The 18,445-nt window shown below is 29.2% G+C and overlaps 3 protein-coding genes across 3 annotated transcripts in view; 2 read left to right on the top strand and 1 right to left on the bottom strand.

Moving 5' to 3' along the window:
* Window positions 1-8: 8 nt before the first annotated feature.
* Window positions 9-8,030, top strand: LOC113375641 (FERM domain-containing protein 8). Its single transcript, XM_026615572.1, has 10 exons — window positions 9-23; window positions 3,721-3,927; window positions 6,341-6,506; window positions 6,569-6,730; window positions 6,872-6,959; window positions 7,037-7,137; window positions 7,234-7,363; window positions 7,432-7,586; window positions 7,653-7,768; window positions 7,834-8,030. Exons 2-10 carry the CDS (start codon window positions 3,747-3,749, stop codon window positions 7,965-7,967), a joined length of 1,233 nt encoding a protein of 410 aa, XP_026471357.1. The 5' UTR covers window positions 9-23; window positions 3,721-3,746; the 3' UTR covers window positions 7,968-8,030.
* Window positions 8,031-8,724: 694 nt separating this feature from the next.
* Window positions 8,725-18,445, top strand: part of LOC113385078 — a 49,962-nt gene continuing 40,241 nt past the window's right edge. Inside the window, exons 1-2 of the mRNA XM_026622890.1 lie at window positions 8,725-8,871; window positions 13,619-13,746. Of these exons, the coding sequence (XP_026478675.1) occupies window positions 13,662-13,746 (85 nt within the window). The 5' untranslated portion in view covers window positions 8,725-8,871; window positions 13,619-13,661. The remainder of the gene's footprint in view (window positions 8,872-13,618; window positions 13,747-18,445) is intronic.
* On the bottom strand, window positions 9,944-12,926 carry LOC113385089 (apolipoprotein D-like). Its single transcript, XM_026622900.1, has 5 exons — window positions 12,810-12,926; window positions 12,609-12,745; window positions 12,146-12,240; window positions 11,962-12,054; window positions 9,944-10,083 (listed from the first exon to the last, which is right to left on the bottom strand). Exons 1-5 carry the CDS (start codon window positions 12,924-12,926, stop codon window positions 9,944-9,946), a joined length of 582 nt encoding a protein of 193 aa, XP_026478685.1.

The following is an 18,445-nucleotide window of genomic DNA, read 5'->3' as shown; positions in this document are numbered from 1 at the left end:
ACCTTCGTGGCAGTTGTTGTCAAGTATTATTTCTCTTAATTATATTTTTATTTATGTTTGTGGCTTAATAATTTGTGTGTTTTGTCGACTAACAATGAACAGTAGTATATATATATATATATATATATATATATATTTATTTATTTATTTATTTGTGTGTAAGTGAAATATAGGGAAGGTTTCGGATGCAACGCTATTTTATTAAAAACCAATAAAATATCATAACAAATTATAATATGGTGCAGATAACAGCCAAGATTTTAAAAGTAACTAAAAGTTAAAAATATCAGTTAATATAATTAATGCGATAAACATTTTATAAAAATAGTATTTGGTGTGAGTTTTTGTTCTACTATGTATAATCACATAATAATCTGTATTATATATATATCAAGCATGGTAAATTATTTATAAGTGCTATAAATTATTTTAGAATTTAATACATTCACCTACACCTAGCCTGCGTACAATAATCAGACCAGAAGCAAATATTACGTATTTCTGACATGGCCCAATTTGGTAAACGCAAGTATTATAAAATATTTATTCCTAATTTATAGACCTAATCGTTTCTTCGTAAATAGCAGAAAAGTAAAACATTTTTCGTCCACGTTTTAGCCCGCAATTCTGAATCGATTTTGAGGATTCAATAATCGTTCGGAAGATATTGGTTGGGAATCGACCTGATTGGTTTTTGGTGAAGATCGACCGGGCCCTTTTCTTGTAATAAAGTGTTAAAAAAAATCTCGACGATTTTCATAATTTTTTTTGTGATAGATATCATGATCCTCTAGATCATACTAAAATATTACAGCTCACTACAAGTCGTTTAATTTTGAAAATTCGTCAAAGTTTACAAAAATTAGCATCGTTTTTCTGGCGTTTGTCAAAATTAGAGCTTTCATCGACGTTTGCTCAAAAACGCCTGAACCGAATTTAGAAATTTAAAAGCCAGTTGATGTATCTCGATGAGAATTAGCATTTGTCAGTTTCGTGCGACGATCTGCCGAGCCGTTTCTTTGTAATTTGGAAAAAAGTGTTAAACTTTTCGTCCACATTTAAGCTCATACTACCAAATCGATTTTAAAAAATCAAAAACTGTTTGAAAGATATTAGTTGGGAATGATACTGATTAGTTAATTAACTGTTGAAAAAAAAGTTTAATTCCGTTTTTATGGAACTTTCTTTGGCGATCATGGTCTTTTAGAACTTACTGAAATATTAATGTCTTACGACAAGTAGTCTAATTTTAAAAATTCATCAAAGTTTGAGAAAATGAGTAGTTTTTCTTGACGTTTGTTAAAGTTAAAATCAGACGATTTACTTGGTATAACGATAGAGTACTTGGTCTTATTGTACAAACTAAACCATTAAAGTCGTATGGAAATTGGTTCAATTATAAAAAATTATTGTTTTTTGAAAATTAGCTTTTAGAAAGAAGTGCGAGACGTTAAGTCTCCGCTCGTTTTTAATTATGTGTAATAAATCCGCTCTGAATACTTTTAATCACTCATAAGTTAATTTATTTTTTATTGATTAAGTCGATTATTTACAAATATCGGGAAGTTCATGTAACTTGCCTCAAGGCAAAATACCAATACCAACTAGTTTTTTTTTATCTGACCACTTAAATTGGCGTCTAAATTATTAACTCTTTCCTTGGCTATATTTCGAAATAATGAAATTGATTGAAAAGCCTTCATTTTTTACTTTCCGTAGGGTGTTATAGTAATAGGCCAAAAATCGAAAATGAAATTTTTTGCATATCTTCACGTTTTAGAAGTTTCAAAAATTTTGGCATACCTCAAAAAAAATAAAAAATAAATAAAGTACCGCTCAACAGATTTGAATAATTGAAAAAGCAATAGACTCCTACTGATGGTATGGGGATTAGTGCTGATTAGTTTTTGGGAAAGGTAGGCCAAAGCAAAGCAAAAAGTGCAGGAAATGAAAACTCGCTTTTTGCGAGAACCGGGCATCCAATTAGAATGATTCAGAAAACATTCAATTTGTAATGAAGGGAAGAATTGATGATTAGTTTTTGGCTAAGACGGGCCCAGCCGTTTCAAAAATACGGAGCTAAATGAGTAAAAAATGGTAGATTACTGCTTGTGTTGACGAAACGATTATTACGCAAAGAGAATAAAATTATTTCAAAATTCCAAAAGAAAAATGTTTAATTTACAAAAATATTTTTTTTGAATATTGAAATTAGTTTGGATTTTGGGTTATATAATTCTTGGAATTATGAGACAATATTTTTCATTCTAGCTCCTCTTCGAAGGGCGTCATTAAATGATTATTCACTTTTCATGCAAACTCATATGAACATCATCGTCCAATTTATATGCTTTTACATTTTGTCTATAAAATACGAATGTAGAAAGCTACAGTATTTATTTATAATAATATATTTGAAAACATTCAGTGCTGGATTTACAGTAGGAGCAATCGGGGCTACTGCCCAGAGCGGCAAATTTTTGGGGGCGGCAAAATTTGGATAGTGAGAAAAAAATTCTACACAATATAATCAAATTTTTTTACCAACATTTTTATATTTCAAGAAATATAATTAACAAAACATAATACGATTGCAATGCAAGATTTGGGTTGAAATAACCAATTATTAAAATTTATTATTTTGCCTTGCCTCCCTCTCCGAACGTAAATTATCAAATTGGTTAATAAGTTATTAAATTTGGCAATTTGGCTAATATAAAGATCCGTAAACAAGCTAAAAGTTTAAGAAAAATATTTACTTCAGTTCTCGAGCCCTCTTAAAATGACGAATTTGTGCACTTCCAAGCTTATAGCGTCGAAAAAAAATTTAAACTAGTGACTCATGGCATTGTGCCTTAAGACAAATTATTGAAACATCCCGCACTAAAAATTACATTTTATAAAAAGCTATTCAACTTTTTGCAAAGCAATCGCGCTGCGTAGCTGTTTCAGAGAAGAAATATCGAAACTCAATTACCATTTTTCGTAATTGCCTTTGCCAAAAACTAATCAGCACGTCTCCCCATCAATACAAATCTAATATTTTTTAATTATTTAAGTCGATTTCGGGAACACGGATGAACCGATTTAAATGATTCAATTCCTATTTATAAGGAGACGTGCTGATTAGTTATTGGCCAAGGCAGGTCCAACGGTTTTGAAGATACGGGCCAAAATGCCAAAAATGATAATTCAGTTTTTGAGAAAAGAAGCGTCCAATATCATTCAAAAAAATTAACAGAATAAATAACTGCTTAAATTTGTGGGAGGCAGGTTTAGCGGTTTCGATAATCCAATAAAAAAAATTGTGAAAGAAACATTTGGTGGACAAAAGTGATCACAAAACATATGCACATCAAATTATCAGATATTTTAAAAATATGTTAATAAGTATAAATTTTGTTTACATTTATATGCGTTCTGTAACATAGTTTATCCGTTAGACTGCGACGCGGCGTTTACGCGCTTCTATATTTTGTCCCTACGCAGCTGAAGCAGCGCGATTGCTTTAAAAAAAAGTTCGAAAGTTCGTAAAATTTCAGGGATGGGGCGGCATTTTTGTCAGTGCCCCGGGGCGCCAAATTTCTAAATCCGGCCCTGAAAACATTTAATATTAATCAGTATTAAACATTTAATATAAAACAGTACGGAATGTTTCAGCAATTTGCCTTAAGGCACAATGCCATTAGTTTAATAATGTACTTTACTTTACTTTTTTAGTTCACACATCAAGGCCTCTTCAGGCTATGATTCCGACATGCATATACCTAATGTCCCGCGTAGCAATTCGACTGGAAGTCGAGGACACCGCAAGTTGTCCAGCGCGGGTGATGGCAGCAGCCGCACTTCACGCAGACGATCTAGGCGTGGCGAACAGAGCGTTGGCCGCCGCTGTTTTCTGCCTGTGGATGACCAGTCCGTTATTAGGTAAACCGTAAATATTGTGGAAAATTTCTGATAAATAGTTCTAAATTAACACTTTGGGGACGTCTGTCCACCTCAATGGACAAACATACTCTGTGAGGCACAGCCTATTTTATAAACAATGACTCAGTTTGCATCGAAAAGTTGAATAAATTACATATAGCAGTGATAAACAGTATTGTATTTTGAAAATAATTTTAAGTTATTTCAGTAGTATTTTTAACCTTTTTCTTTGCTATGCTAGTCTTTTTTTTTAATATTTAAAACGACCGAGCGCTTTTAAATATGGCAAAAAACGACTGGTAAATTTTGTGAATTAAGCAGTATTGAAGATGAGTTTCAAATAGACATTCATACAGACAAATTTTACGAAATTACTATTCGCACTGAAGATATTGATGAATGTGAACCAACAGAAGGAAGAACAAGTTGAACAAATTAAGTGAAGAGCGGAAAGACATTAGCAAATGTGCTGATTCTCGGAGAATCATTCTCCTTCAATAATCGAGTTTGACATACATCAACAAACTATTGATTTTACTTTATATTTTACAAATGAATTATTAGACAAAATAATAGAAAAAACAAACCATTATGGCAGCACAAAAATGAACAAATATACTGACTAATCAGTGGCATATTCTAAATGCGAGAGAAAGGATAAAAGGGATTGTATTGTCTGACAGAAAAGCACCAGTAATTATTTTATTGTAAAACATGCCAAAATCAACCAGCTATGCATTTTAGAAATTGTTTTGACCGTCACTCTTTATAAAATGATCAAAAATAAATTAATATTATAAATGTATGTCCTTCAATGACCACAAATTTTTATCAAACAAATTGCATAACATACACAATGAAATCAAGTTTACAGCCGGTTCAGTAAATTGTTTTGAAATCGGTGTCGTCCCGAAAGTGTTAAGGGGGTATTCTAGTGTAGAGCGATGAATTTTAGGTCATTTTTAAAGTGTCGTAAAAGAAAGCAATGAATATTTTTACTATCCATTTTTTTACCACTTGTTTATTAATATTATTAAAATACCAAGCAAAAATTAAAAAATAAAAAAGTTGAAAATTGTAAAAACTGGCAGCTGATGAAGTGGGTGGTGTCAAAAAATTGGCACTTCAGTCTTGACATGATTTCAGCCCTCCTAGCCATCGGAAATGCAAAAAATAAGAAGATTATTAATTTACAATGATGTCGCAACCGCCCGAACTAGCGATGAGTAAAAAAAATTTTTTTTTACAAATTGGCGACTGTTTGAAAAAAAGTGTTTTTTTACTGTTTTTTGAGTTTCTAGAATTTTTTAAATATAGGAAAAATTGGAATTTGGTAATAATCCTAGTTCGGACTATAGATAGGGATATAAACAAGACTCTCTGAACATTTTAAGTTAATCGGTCGATTAAAACTCGAGAAATCGTGTCAACAGTACTGAAAAGTCTGTTCTGATTGTGAGAAAAACGCATTTAAAGTTTTGCGTGAAGCCAAACCAATATGGGGACCGAGTCAGTAAAATGTCTATACCTCCAAAAATAATCCAAATTTTCAAAAACCTTTTCGTACCCATATTTTTAGATAGTTAAACTTTGAAAATATGAAATACAAAAAAATTCGATTTTGTTGAATTTCTACACTAGAATACCCCCTTAACTTCTTATAAATAAAAGATATAAATAATAATAATATGTAATATTAATAATATAAAAATTAAAATATTAATAAAATTATTTGAATTTATCAATTTGATGTTTACCTAAAATCAGTACAAAACTTCGACAACGAAGAGTAATTAGTAATTACAAAAGTTAATTCATATGCTTGATAGATTTGCGCGTTTTCGTAAAAATTGAAATTTTTTTATGTAAATTTAAAAATTATTGAAAAGTTATGTTCATTTGAAACTTTTGAAAGCTAAACTTTATGAAATTTTTTATCGAAAAATTATGATCAACAAAGGTATTAAATATCATTAGTTTTTATAATATTTTTTTTATTAACATAATATTATTTTTTACTTGCCTGGGCAAAAGAGAATATGAAAAAATATATAGTTTTAATTTAATAGAATAATAAACATTATAAAATATATTTTTAATTTTATAGAATAATAAACATGACAAACGTGGTAGCTACTGAAGATTAATGAGTATGAGTCTGATATTTAAAATACTTTATTAATAGTATTTTCAATTTTATATTTAGTTTTTTTTTTGTGTTAATAGGAAACTCCAAACTAGATAAATAAATCAATGCATGAGCAATAGAAAGTTTCACAAAATGTTTGCTTAATAGCATAAAGTCCAAAGTTATGAACGTTTTTTAAAAAATGTGAATCTTTTAACCAAAAGTGAATAAATACACTCCAGCTATTTGGATTATGAATTTCATTCATATTTGTTTAATTCACAGAAGTGCAACTAAAGCCCTTGCATCGCCCGTTTGAAGTAAGACGTGCTTGGTCAATATTGCTCGAGAGATTTGGTCATGGTACTGCAAATCAACACGCTAGAGATGAGCCTATCATTTCTTTACAAAGAAACGTATTCTTCCCCAAACAAAATGAGGATAAAATTAAGTAAGTTGATAAACAAGATAATATAGTCATTAAAATTTTTATTTATTGCACTTTTCTTCAAGGGATCCAAAAATAATAGAACTTTTATACGAAGAAGCACGTCACAATGTGTTGGGTGGTCGTTACCCTTGTGAACCAAGTCATTGTATAATGCTTGGAGGAATTCAAGCTCGGATTGAACTTGGACCGTATAACCCACAAGCTCACACGACTTCGTTTTTTCGGTAAATGACATAAAATTTTATCATTGACTTTCTTTCAAACAATAATTTTATGATAAAGTAGACAAAACATTTAAGATGTCCAAATCTGCAATGATTGAATTATGACTTTGAACATACTGAATTATTAAATCATCATTTTAGAGAAAAGCAAGGACGTTTTCTACCAGCCCATGTCCGCAAGAGTGAAAGTTGGGCATGGTTACCCATCAGCTCTAAGCATTCAGCTGAAGTAAGAATTCTTTAAGCAAATTAAAGAATTTTATAAAATTATTTATATTGCAATGGTACTTTTATTTATTATCATAGGTAAGACTTTTAGAACAATTTAAACGTGTTCCAAATGCAGCAACGACTAGGAAATTGATGCGTAAATATCTCGAATTCTGCTGGGCACTGCCTTTCTATGGGTAAATAATTCTAAAACTTACTTTTGATGTACATATAAATATATTTAAAAAAGTTTGAAGAATAATGTGTTAAATATTACTATTTATATTATACAGAGCTGCATTCTTCCAAGGGCAAGTCGAACAGCCTGTTCGTGGCCTAACTAGCTTGATAACACATCAAGATATTCCTGTATTAGTTGCAATCAATCAGCAAGGAATTTATATAATTGATGATTTGGAATGTGTAAGAAATATATCAACTCTTGCACTCAAACATATCTTAACAATATTTTAATTTTTTATCTACTCCAGACATTGTTACTTGGCTTGAGATATCCTGAATTATCATGGGACTTTGCCAAACCGTCTCGAGAAGAACTACCCGAGTGCCTGCCTTGTTTATTTTTACAGTTTGCTGTTCTTGAAAATGGTGCTAGAGTTTATAAAGTGCTCCAGATTTTTTCAAAGTATATTAATTTAAATAAGTCTTATTTGCGGTTTATTTGCTAATGAAAATCTATGAATTTATACAGACAAGCATCTATGATGGACGTTCTAATATCATCTTTTATTGAAGAAATGAAAAAAGCTAGGGCCAATGGAACCATTGATGAGCCGGATAGAGCGACAATCAATTTTGAAAATAATGGTTGGCTTCACTGTTAGAAAATTTAATAAATGCTGTATTATTAATATTATATTGGATTTTTTTAGATACTGATGCTGGAACTGAAAGTTCTCAAGGGCCTTCTTGTTTGAGCAACAAGTTGTCGCGTCTCACATTGGCAACTTTTGACGAAGAAGGTCGTTGTATTGGACAAATGGGTTCATTTTCGTTTAGTTATTAACTTATAGTAATTGTCACGATTTATGATCAAATGTATATTCTGTAAATAAAACAAATAAATTAAATCACGTCAAAATTTACATGTTTAGCCATGCGTACCTTAAAATATCCCTTGGATTTTTTTGCTCAGCTTCCATATTCTGATTTGAAGCTTAATGTTTTTTTTAATATTGAGAAACTACTAAATTTCATCTTTATTCGATTGTATATAACGAAGACGGTATAAAAATATACTTTCTGCTTTTGTTTTTAATAAGAATAGAAGAATATTTATGCCATAACCCTGCAAATTAATAACGAAGCTTCAATAATTTTTAGATATGAGAAATTTTAAACACCAATGAAATAAAATATCATAATTAATTATGCTATTACCATTAAGACTAATATATTGCAAATAATGTCTATTTAAAATAAATGTCAATATTTTTGCTTTGCGTTTTGCTTAAATATTAAATTTTGATTTAGTTGATTTTTATTAAAATTTTAATTAAACTCTTGGATTAAAAATTTTAACAACAATTTTAATTCTGCTGCACTGATGCATAGATTGGGTCTACAATAAGCATGAATCCAGCAGGATTTTGAAACAGATTTCCTTCATAGGGAATAAATACATAGAGGACACCAGCGTTTACCTAAAAATATTCTGTAATTGCATTATTTGCAACAGATTTACTGTAAGGGTTATATAATACTACAAAACTGCATGCACGTATTTCATTTTATAAATTCTTATTCTCGCACAACCTCTGGTTGAGAATAATTCAGTTTAAAATGCATTTAAATATAAAGTTGCAAAGAAAAGATTATAGAAGATATTCTAGATCAGTAACGGAATATTTAATTAATTTCTAAATGTATGAAGTTTCTCAATATAGTGAAAAAAATAATACAAATTAGAGGTAAGCAGCGTTTTGCCAGAACCTTCACAATTTTTATAAATGGCTAAATTTATACAACTCTTCAAAATGACGCATTGGATTTATTATAATAATCCAATAATATTTAATATAATACCAATAACTATATTGGCACCTTGATAGTTGTTTTTAACCTCTTCAGTAGAAGTAATAAGAGAAGTATTTATCATAGTAGGAGGAAATCATAGTAAATAATAATACATGAACGTAAATTTTGACTGAAGTAAATGCATGTTCTCAAATGATAAATTACAATCAAATAAGTTAATTAATACGATACAAGAATTTTATTTAAATTAATTATATTTTCGTGCGCCTAGTGCAGTAAAATTATTTGTTCATGAATATGTAAGAATCTAACAAATGCATATCCAAAGTTTTTTGTACAACAAGTAATATAACTTTGACGTCTTAAAAAATAATCTACATGTATTATAAATATTGCCCTAAAAATTTGAAAATTGTAATTGTTCTTACTTGATTTTTTTGTAATAGCTTTATTCAACAATCATAAATTAACTAAAATTGATAACTGAAGAAATGTTGAATTAAGATAAGATCCAATGATCGATCTTATAATATTTTATTATCAAAGGGCCTAACAAAAATATTTTTTTTTTAATTTGATTGAATTATATAACCATAACACTACTATATTGGATTCCGATGGGATTTTGCACATCAGCAATGAATAAACGACTTATACCATAATATTATGATTTCATAGTATTATTTATATAAGATTAATTCATCAGCTATTGTTGGCGTCAGGAAATTGAATATTCTAGTCTTCTGTTTTTGAAATGAAGTCATAACGCAAACAAAGCTTATAGTATTGTCTTCATTTACATTTATGCCCATACAATAGATCTAGGATATATATATATATATTATATATATATATATATATATATATATATAAATCCTATATCAAATTAATCTACATATAATAATCATTCCATGCCAAAATTGAAAAACAAATTTTTTCAGTCAATATTTTTAAAAAAAATATATATTATTTTTTATAATTTTCTTTAAATTATTTTTAACAGTTTCATTGTTCTTCTGGACAATCATCCTGATTCGTTTTCATTAAATAGAATTTACTGAGGTTGTTCTGCTCAATGACTGCATATGCTTTCTCCAAAATTTCTTCTGATGGTTTTCGTTCTCTTGCTAATATCCAAGCAAATTCTAAAAAGTAAAACTAGCTGTAAGTGGAATTCTGTCTTAAGGCAATTAAGGCATCGTGCCTTAAGGCAAATTGCTGGAACTTCCCGTACCAAAAATTATTATTTTTTTAAAAACGATTAACATTTTTGAAAAAAAAAATTACTTTGAAAAAATAAGATTTTTGAGAAACTATAAATTGGACAAAAAATTACTTTTTTTTGAAAAAAATTTTTAAAAAAAAAATTTTTTTTTTAATTTTTTTTTTTTTCGAAAATTTTTTTTTTTTATTTTGACATATTGTGGAAGATCTGAACTTTCTTTTCAAAGCAATCAATCGTACTGCTTTAACTGCATAGGGACAAAATATAAAGCGCGTAAGCGCCGCGTCGCTGTCTAAAGCATAAGCATTGGTACGGAACCCATAGGAATGTTAACAAATTGTATACTTATTGTTAAAATTTCTATAAAATATCTGATAATTTGATGTGCATATGTCTAATGATCATTTTTGACCGCCAAATGGCTCATTTTTTTACTTTTTCCTCTATATCTCCGAAACCGCTGGACCTACCTTCATGAAAGTTGTATCGATTCTTCATCTTGTCAATACAAATAAAATGTTTTTTAAATTATTCCAATCGGACGCTCCGTTCTCTTAAAAACTGAGTTACCGTTTTCGGAACTTTTTGCCCCGTATCTTCGGAACGGCTTGACCTGCCTTTGCCAAAAACTAATCAGCACGTCTCCTTATCAATACGGATCGAATGTTTTTTGAATTATTCAAATCGGTTGATCCGTGTTTCCGAAATCGTCGACGAAAATTTGTATCCGCACATACATACACACACATACATACATACATACACACACACATACACACACACACACACACACACACACATACATCCATTTTTTCTAAGGTATGCCAAAATGTTCAGAAACCTCTGAAACGTAAAGATATATAAAAATTTTCATTTTCGATTTTTTTGCGATTACTATAACTTACCCTACGGGAAGTTAATAAGATCAATATTATATATATGAATCGCAGATAATTTTCTATGCGCGTTATTTTGTGAGATTTAATAAATTGAAACCAAATTTATTATATTTACTGTTCAGTATATTTTTATTTGCAGTCAAACTGCAATATGTGCTTATGGATTGTGATTTTTTACTGTTAGTGATTATTAATTAATATGTAACAAATTGTGAATTTCAAGAAATACAAGTTGAATTTTGTTGTGCTGATAGAAAAGTGTATGTGCAATTGTTATTAGACGGAATATTAATAATACTAATATGATACATAAGGGCTCGCTCGTAGATAAGCGGTTAAGAGCAACGGGTATTGATTTAGAGGTCGCGGGTTCGATACCCACTTCGAGCATCCTGTGGTCAGGCAGTAGTGACAACGATTTTCACTTGGAAATATAAAAATCTATATGTTTCCAAGTAACAGCCCCCACCCGGAATTTGCAGCACCAATAAAAAGTCAGCCCTATTAGACAAATTCTAATGATAAAATCATCGAATATGGATGGATTGACTATTGGGTTACCACCTAAAAATACGAAGTAAGGAGAAGTTTCAGCCCAATAGCTCATAGGACGTTAAAATTCTGATTACTGTGAAAATATGATAATAATAAAAAAAGATAAATAAAGCCGATATGTATTTTTTTTTCTTTGCTGAAAAAAAAGAATACTTGAAACTTCCATTCTCCGAAATTTTAATTAAATGAAGATATGATCTAGATATATAATACTTTTAGAAAAATAAAAAAAAGGGTTATTTATGGAACAAGTGGCATCATCAAGACATTTTTTTTAAATTACAAGATTACGAAACTATGAATATTTGCAAAATTACATAAGGAAAAAAATATTATATACATACGTCCATTCAAATAAGCTGCACTGCTACAAGACCAAACCACGGCATAGTTTTCATAATCTGTTCCCAAAACCCAATATTTTCCTGAGTTACTAACTGAAAAATTAATTTATTTTAAATAATAATATTTCTTATTATTTATTTTTGTATAATTAAATTTGAGTAATTGGATTCATATTTTTTATACCTGGAAGAGAAGTGAATGTCACCGTCAATTTCGCCTCTGTGCTGCTCGGATCCTCAAATTTTGCATAACCTTCTACTTGGGAAGAGGTGCCAAATCTGGAAAATAAAAATAAACATTTTTAAGGAACAAAAACAAATATAAATGTGTTCATAAAATTTTAAAATGTTGGAGGAGATTTTGCTGGATGAAAATGATATTTGTCTCAATTATATTGAATTGAACAAAACTGTGAAAAATTAAGAAAATTAAGAAAAAATAGATATTTTAGATTGATAATTTGAAGACACAGAAAATTAAGTTGTATTAAATAATTAACAATCACTAATATTCGCTGTCTTCAATTATTGTTGGAATTAATTTTCTGTTTCCTGTACTACTAAATACAATCGATTTGATCAAAATTGAATATTTATAGATTGCATACGACTAAATTGTAAAATTATTAGTAATTACCATACATTACATTTGATTGATTTGCTTGTTAACAACTGTTATTGCATCTGTGTCATTTGGATGTTTGCCATATACAGCACTGATACACTTTCCACCAAGTTCAAAGATTGCAAAATATTTCTCAATTTCATACCATTTACCTAAATACTAATAGACATACAATTTTCAATAAATTTGCATACATGTTTATATTTTATTTAATAAAAAATACCTCATCCACTTTAAAATCTTGTACAACTTGTACGTCCGGACATTCACCGAAGGAAGGTACTTGTGTTCTTACTCGGAGAATAAAAAACACGAAAATCGAAAATATCACTCGAAACATTATTGCAACCTGGTAAAAAGAAAATACATATATAAATAATTTTAAATATATTCAACAGTTATGGCGAGAAATAAAAATTGAATTGAGAAAGTGCAATAAACAACTAAGTACTAAATACTAATTTTGCTAGTAATTAACAGTAACACATATATACAACTAATTTACATTTATGTATATATATATATATATATATATATATCTGTATGTATGGATGTATCTAAATATTACATTTAATTATACCACAGGTGTACATAATCATTTGTATTCTAAGAAGCATGTGTTAAGAATGCATTTTATTATTTACTGATAATCCTTGACGCAGGTAGACAAACGCATAATTATGTATATATATATATATATATATATATATATATATATATATACATAACATTATATATTTGACGGAAAAATTGTAGATATAAAATTTCTAGATCAGAAATTTGCATTCAATTTGCAATTTGCAATTATATATATATATATATATATATATATACTTTCTAATTTATTTAAAAAAAAAACATTATATATTTGACAGAAAAAATGTAGATATAAAATTTCTAGATCAGAAATTTGCATGCAATTTGCTGAATATATATGCAATTAAGCATAAATCATTTATTTTTTATATTAGGTTCAACTACGATTATCAGTTTAATTGGTTATATATTTATATATTGTGTAAATTTTTTCAGATATTTATTTCTGAGTTTCTGGAAATTCTGCGAGGCTGCAAAAATGCTTGTTAATCTGGTGTCATTTTTGGAATGTTTCATTAGTAAGGACTTTAGTTCATGTTCATTAATAAAAGAGGATTTAAGAGGTAAATTATGCACATTATACTAATTGTATGGACATTCACTATTATTAAAATAATTTATAATATAAGATTATAGTTTTATAACTAATATTTTCCTGTTGCAAATTGTCGACCTATTTTTGCATATACTTATACTTTTAAAAAGGTCTGTATAATTTATTAACTTCTTAAAGGTGAATGTTTTTGGACTTAATTTTTTGGTTTTTGACGTTTCACATTACTTTGAATCGTTTGACAAAAAAAAATTTAAAAAAGGATGTCGTCGTCAAAGATTTCTCCAAAACGGTGGTACCAATTTCAAGTATTTAGAAGGTATTTGATAAACCTCGATGAGGTCTTACGTTGAGCAGCCCTGCAAAATTTCACTTACACCTAGTTTTACTTTTTCATGGTATTCAGCAGAATTTGGTATTCTATAAGCTGTTGTGATGATAATGTTTACTAATGGGCATTAGAAGTCTATCCAATCGTCCATTTTATTTTTCATATATATTTTTCAGAATGAATCCAGTGGCATTTCTGACTGCACTGATTAAATTTTTACCTATCTTACTTTTTAACTAAAAAAAGGATATTTTCACTTAGAAATATATTTGATATAAGTTTTTTTTTAATATTGTTTGAACAGCAGTTAAATATACACAACTAAAAAGTCCTATAAGCTGCTGTGCTGATTTGACTTAATACTTTGTCGATTTTACATATGGGTCATTCTTTTACAAACCGGACACTTTTTAACCTTGACATTTTAGAATTGTCTGAAAATTTGTTTACAGATACTATTCATAAAATCATTTGACACGTATTTCAGGATTTTGCTGAAAAAAAATTTTTGACTTAAATATTTACGATTGAAATATGGATTTTTTGCTCAATTTCTATGAACATCATCTGCGGTAAATTAATTATCTCCGGATGTGCTGATCCGATCAGTATTATTTTTTTTTTATTACACTCATATTGAAGTGAACTTTGTAATGATTGAAAAAATTTTTTTTGTTTTTGCAATTTTCTTAACAATAACAACCCTTAAATATTTACAAAGGTTTTACTCGGCCTTTACCCGAATTGAATCGATCCAAAAAAAAACATATATTTTCTTTTTTTCTCTGCAACAAAATTCTTTTTACAATTTGTTGGAGGTTTTGTTACATCGAAAGATATTAAATATTTTCAAGCGCGAGCCGCGCTTTTCACGTCGTGGACCTCAAAGACTTGTACTCATTTGTCACTTTCGAATGACAATCGTATTGTTTTACGGTTGAAAAATATTTTATAATTTCGCTTCTGGCGAAAAATGAACATATAGTCGAAAAAAAACATTAGGGGAGAGCGGAGCTTAAAAGTTCGTGGGTAAAAAGATCCACTGCCAATATCTCAAAAACAAGTAAAGTTAGAAATTTTTTAACAACAATATTTGAATGTAGAGGAATATTTAAGTTGGCTTCAACCCTTTCTGATATAATCTCTATTAAAGCTTACATGTAGGTGGGGTAAACAGAGTCAACCACACCTTCATACTGGCCTAGGTGTAAATAATAAGGAAATAGTAAATAAAAAATTAAATTGAGTTAGAAAGAAGCTATTTTACAATAGATATAGTGATATATATAATTATATATAAATTAATAGTTAATTAACTCTGCTGATAAATATTTCTGACAAAGCATCAGATCAAATGTATATCTGGTATTTTCTTTATAAAAATATACGAATAAAATTTTTATGTTACATTGGCTATAAAATTTAGCTATTATTACGTAAAATTCTATTAAAATTAAAAATAAGTCGATCCCTCTTTATCCAGGCTACGGAGTGAAGACGGAAAATGACGAATTTAAAAAAAGTGGCTGAAAAACATTTTTTTATTATTAGAAAAATCTAACTGAACAATCCGTCTACATTCAAATATTGTTGTTAAAAAAATTTCTAACTTTACTTGTTTTTGAGATATTGGCAGTGGATCTTTTTACCCACGAACTTTTAAGCTCCGCTCTCCCCTAATGTTTTTTTTCGACTATATGTTCATTTTTCGCCAGAAGCGAAATTATAAAATATTTTTCAACCGAAAAACAATACGATTGTCATTCGAAAGTGACAAATGAGTACAAGTCTTTGAGGTCCACGACGTCAAAGCGCGGCTCGCGCTTGAAAATATTTAATATCTTTCGATGTAACAAAACCTCCAACAAATTGTAAAAAGAATTTTGTTGCAGAGAAAAAAAGAAAATATATGTTTTTTTTTGGATCGATTCAATTTGGGTAAAGGCCGAGTAAAACCTTTGTAAATATTTAAGGGTTGTTATTGTTAAGAAAATTGCAAAAACAAAAAAAAAATTTTTCAATCATTACAAAGTTCACTTCAATATGAGTGTAATAAAAAAAAATAATACTGATCGGATCAGCACATCCGGAGATAATTAATTTACCGCAGATGATGTTCATAGAAATTGAGCAAAAAATCCATATTTCAATCGTAAATATTTAAGTCAAAAATTTTTTTTCAGCAAAATCCTGAAATACGTGTCAAATGATTTTATGAATAGTATCTGTAAACAAATTTTCAGACAATTCTAAAATGTCAAGGTTAAAAAGTGTCCGGTTTGTAAAAGAATGACCCATATGGCAACTCAGAGTTGCTTCATCCTAGGGCGAATATTTATTGATGCAGCAATGCAAGGCTATATTCACTTGGAAATGTATTGCTATCTATATTTTCAAGTGAAAACGGATGTCACCACCGCTTGACATCAGGCTCTTCGATTTCGGATGCGGGAACGAACCCAAGATCTCTGATTCAAACCCAGTCACTCTAGTTACTTACACACAGGAATGGGCTCATATTTATAATCAAAGTAGATTCATTTAAATGGAAATCTATATTGTACTGCGTGATTTAAACTCGAAATCTTGGGGTTGCAAAAACAAAGTTCTACCACTTCGGATTTGTAGTTTAAATAAATATAAGCATAACAACTTTCTAACCTACTGCCTCCTATTCCCACCAATCTTTCAAATATTTCGGTTGACTTCTTTCCATGATTCGCATGAATGAATTCATTGTCAATGAGGAAGTGGAGCCAAATGCATTTGTTTTGAAAAGGTTTTTGATTTATGCATGTCAGACTCCGTGCCATTGTATACGATCAAATTCAGTTTTTTTTTTTTTTTTTTAAAACTTTATTACTAATTATTTTTTCTTTTTATCTTACATACTACATATATTTTTACTTTTTCTTTACATATTTTTACTGTTTATTACATTTTTCTTTACGAATATTTCTTACAAGGGCAGGTCCGTGGGTTGAGTTGAAAATGCACTCAATCATGGTTGCACGATGTCAGAGCCTTTACATTTTTCTGTTGTATAGGGATACAAATTCGACTTCCTTTTTTTTTTTTTTATATTTCAAAGCGATACCATCTTAGTACCTCTTTACTTCCAAGTGGCGTGTTGCCACTACAGCTTTGCCCACGAAAGGCCATTTTCACTTGAAATCATATTTGAAATCTATGATTTCAAGTGAAAATTTGGTATCAAGCTGTTTTGATACCGAACCGACCGAGGTTGGATTCGAACCCGGGACTAGGATTTGCTAGCCCACGTTCTTACCACGGGACCACGGCCGGTCCACAGTTGAGATTTAACTCGGAATAAAACCACGGAATAAAGATTAAATGCAATGCAAATGCACTCTTATAAAATCGAATCCAGGTAAGTGATTGCATAAACTTTTAGATTGTGTTATGAAAACAATACTATTTGTAATGCGTTTTGTATAATTTGATCACTGACAAATAATCTGAAAATATGCCAAATGTAGGTATTTAATAATTACTTAGATAATATTGTAATAATAATATTTTACAGAATCTTAATTTTTCATACGTCTCGAAGTTTCATACGAGTATTAATTCAATTTTCTTTATCAAGAATCATCCAATTTTTAGGAATATGAAAGCAAATTATGTACTTGCAAATTATATTTTAGATAACATTTTTTTTATCTCGGTTATATTATAAAAGAGACTCGGGGTTGTGGCTAGAGCGACTGTGGCAGAGCAAATTTCAGGTACCGGGTTTAATGGCTCTTTTATTAACCTAATGTCAAGCAGTAGTAACTTCGGTTTTTACTTGAAAATATAGATAAATAATATAGAAAAATAAAATATTCGCCCTATTACAAAAATTGTAATAGAAAAAAATTATCACACAGAGATGAGACAACTGTTTGGATTGATATCTGTAAAACCGATGTCGTATTAATTATTTGGACTCTTAAATTCTGATTGCTGTTGAAAACAATAAAAAAAAATATAAATACTTTTAGTTGTCATGAAATGCGAACTGACAATGCGTCCTTTTATTTATAATTTCATAGATAAGCAGAGAAATTTATATTACAATGCAATCTGAGGTTGCATTCAATATTTTTCAGCACATAACTAGAAAAACAAACAACTTTAAACGATTATTTCGTGTAGAACAAAATAAGATCCATATTATATAGTTGAAATGTAAAAAAATTCTTGAGCTTCTTGAAAACATTAGCTTGATTATTAGCATTAATACATTGTTACTAATTTGTAATCAATTTTTTTTGATTTATGATCAACTAATTCTTTTCATTCCATTTATAAATTTACTAACATTTTGTGAAATTTCTTATCATGCACAGAAGACGTTATTATTCAGTTAAGG

Source organism: Ctenocephalides felis, unplaced genomic scaffold (genome assembly GCF_003426905.1).
Source record: "Ctenocephalides felis isolate EL2017-DRISC unplaced genomic scaffold, ASM342690v1 CF-g0.4_SCAFFOLD_00845, whole genome shotgun sequence".
NCBI lineage: Eukaryota > Metazoa > Arthropoda > Insecta > Siphonaptera > Pulicidae > Ctenocephalides > Ctenocephalides felis.
This window is presented reverse-complemented; position numbering and strand designations above follow the sequence as displayed.

What these genes read in the sequence shown, in the direction of transcription:
- LOC113375641 (XM_026615572.1), top strand. Translation starts at nt 3,747, where the DNA reads ATGATTCCGACATGCATATACCTAATGTCCCGCGTAGCAATTCGACTG. An exon ending in CACACGACTTCGTTTTTTCG is followed by an intron (nt 6,731 to 6,871) that starts GTAAATGACATA and finishes TCATCATTTTAG; the next exon opens with AGAAAAGCAAGGACGTTTTC. An exon ending in TAATTGATGATTTGGAATGT is followed by an intron (nt 7,364 to 7,431) that starts GTAAGAAATATA and finishes TATCTACTCCAG; the next exon opens with ACATTGTTACTTGGCTTGAG.
- LOC113385089 (XM_026622900.1), bottom strand. Translation starts at nt 12,926, where the DNA reads ATGTTTCGAGTGATATTTTCGATTTTCGTGTTTTTTATTCTCCGAGTA. An exon ending in AAGATTTTAAAGTGGATGAG is followed by an intron (nt 12,746 to 12,809) that starts GTATTTTTTATT and finishes TATGTCTATTAG; the next exon opens with TATTTAGGTAAATGGTATGA. An exon ending in AACAAGCAAATCAATCAAAT is followed by an intron (nt 12,241 to 12,608) that starts GTAATGTATGGT and finishes TTTATTTTCCAG; the next exon opens with ATTTGGCACCTCTTCCCAAG.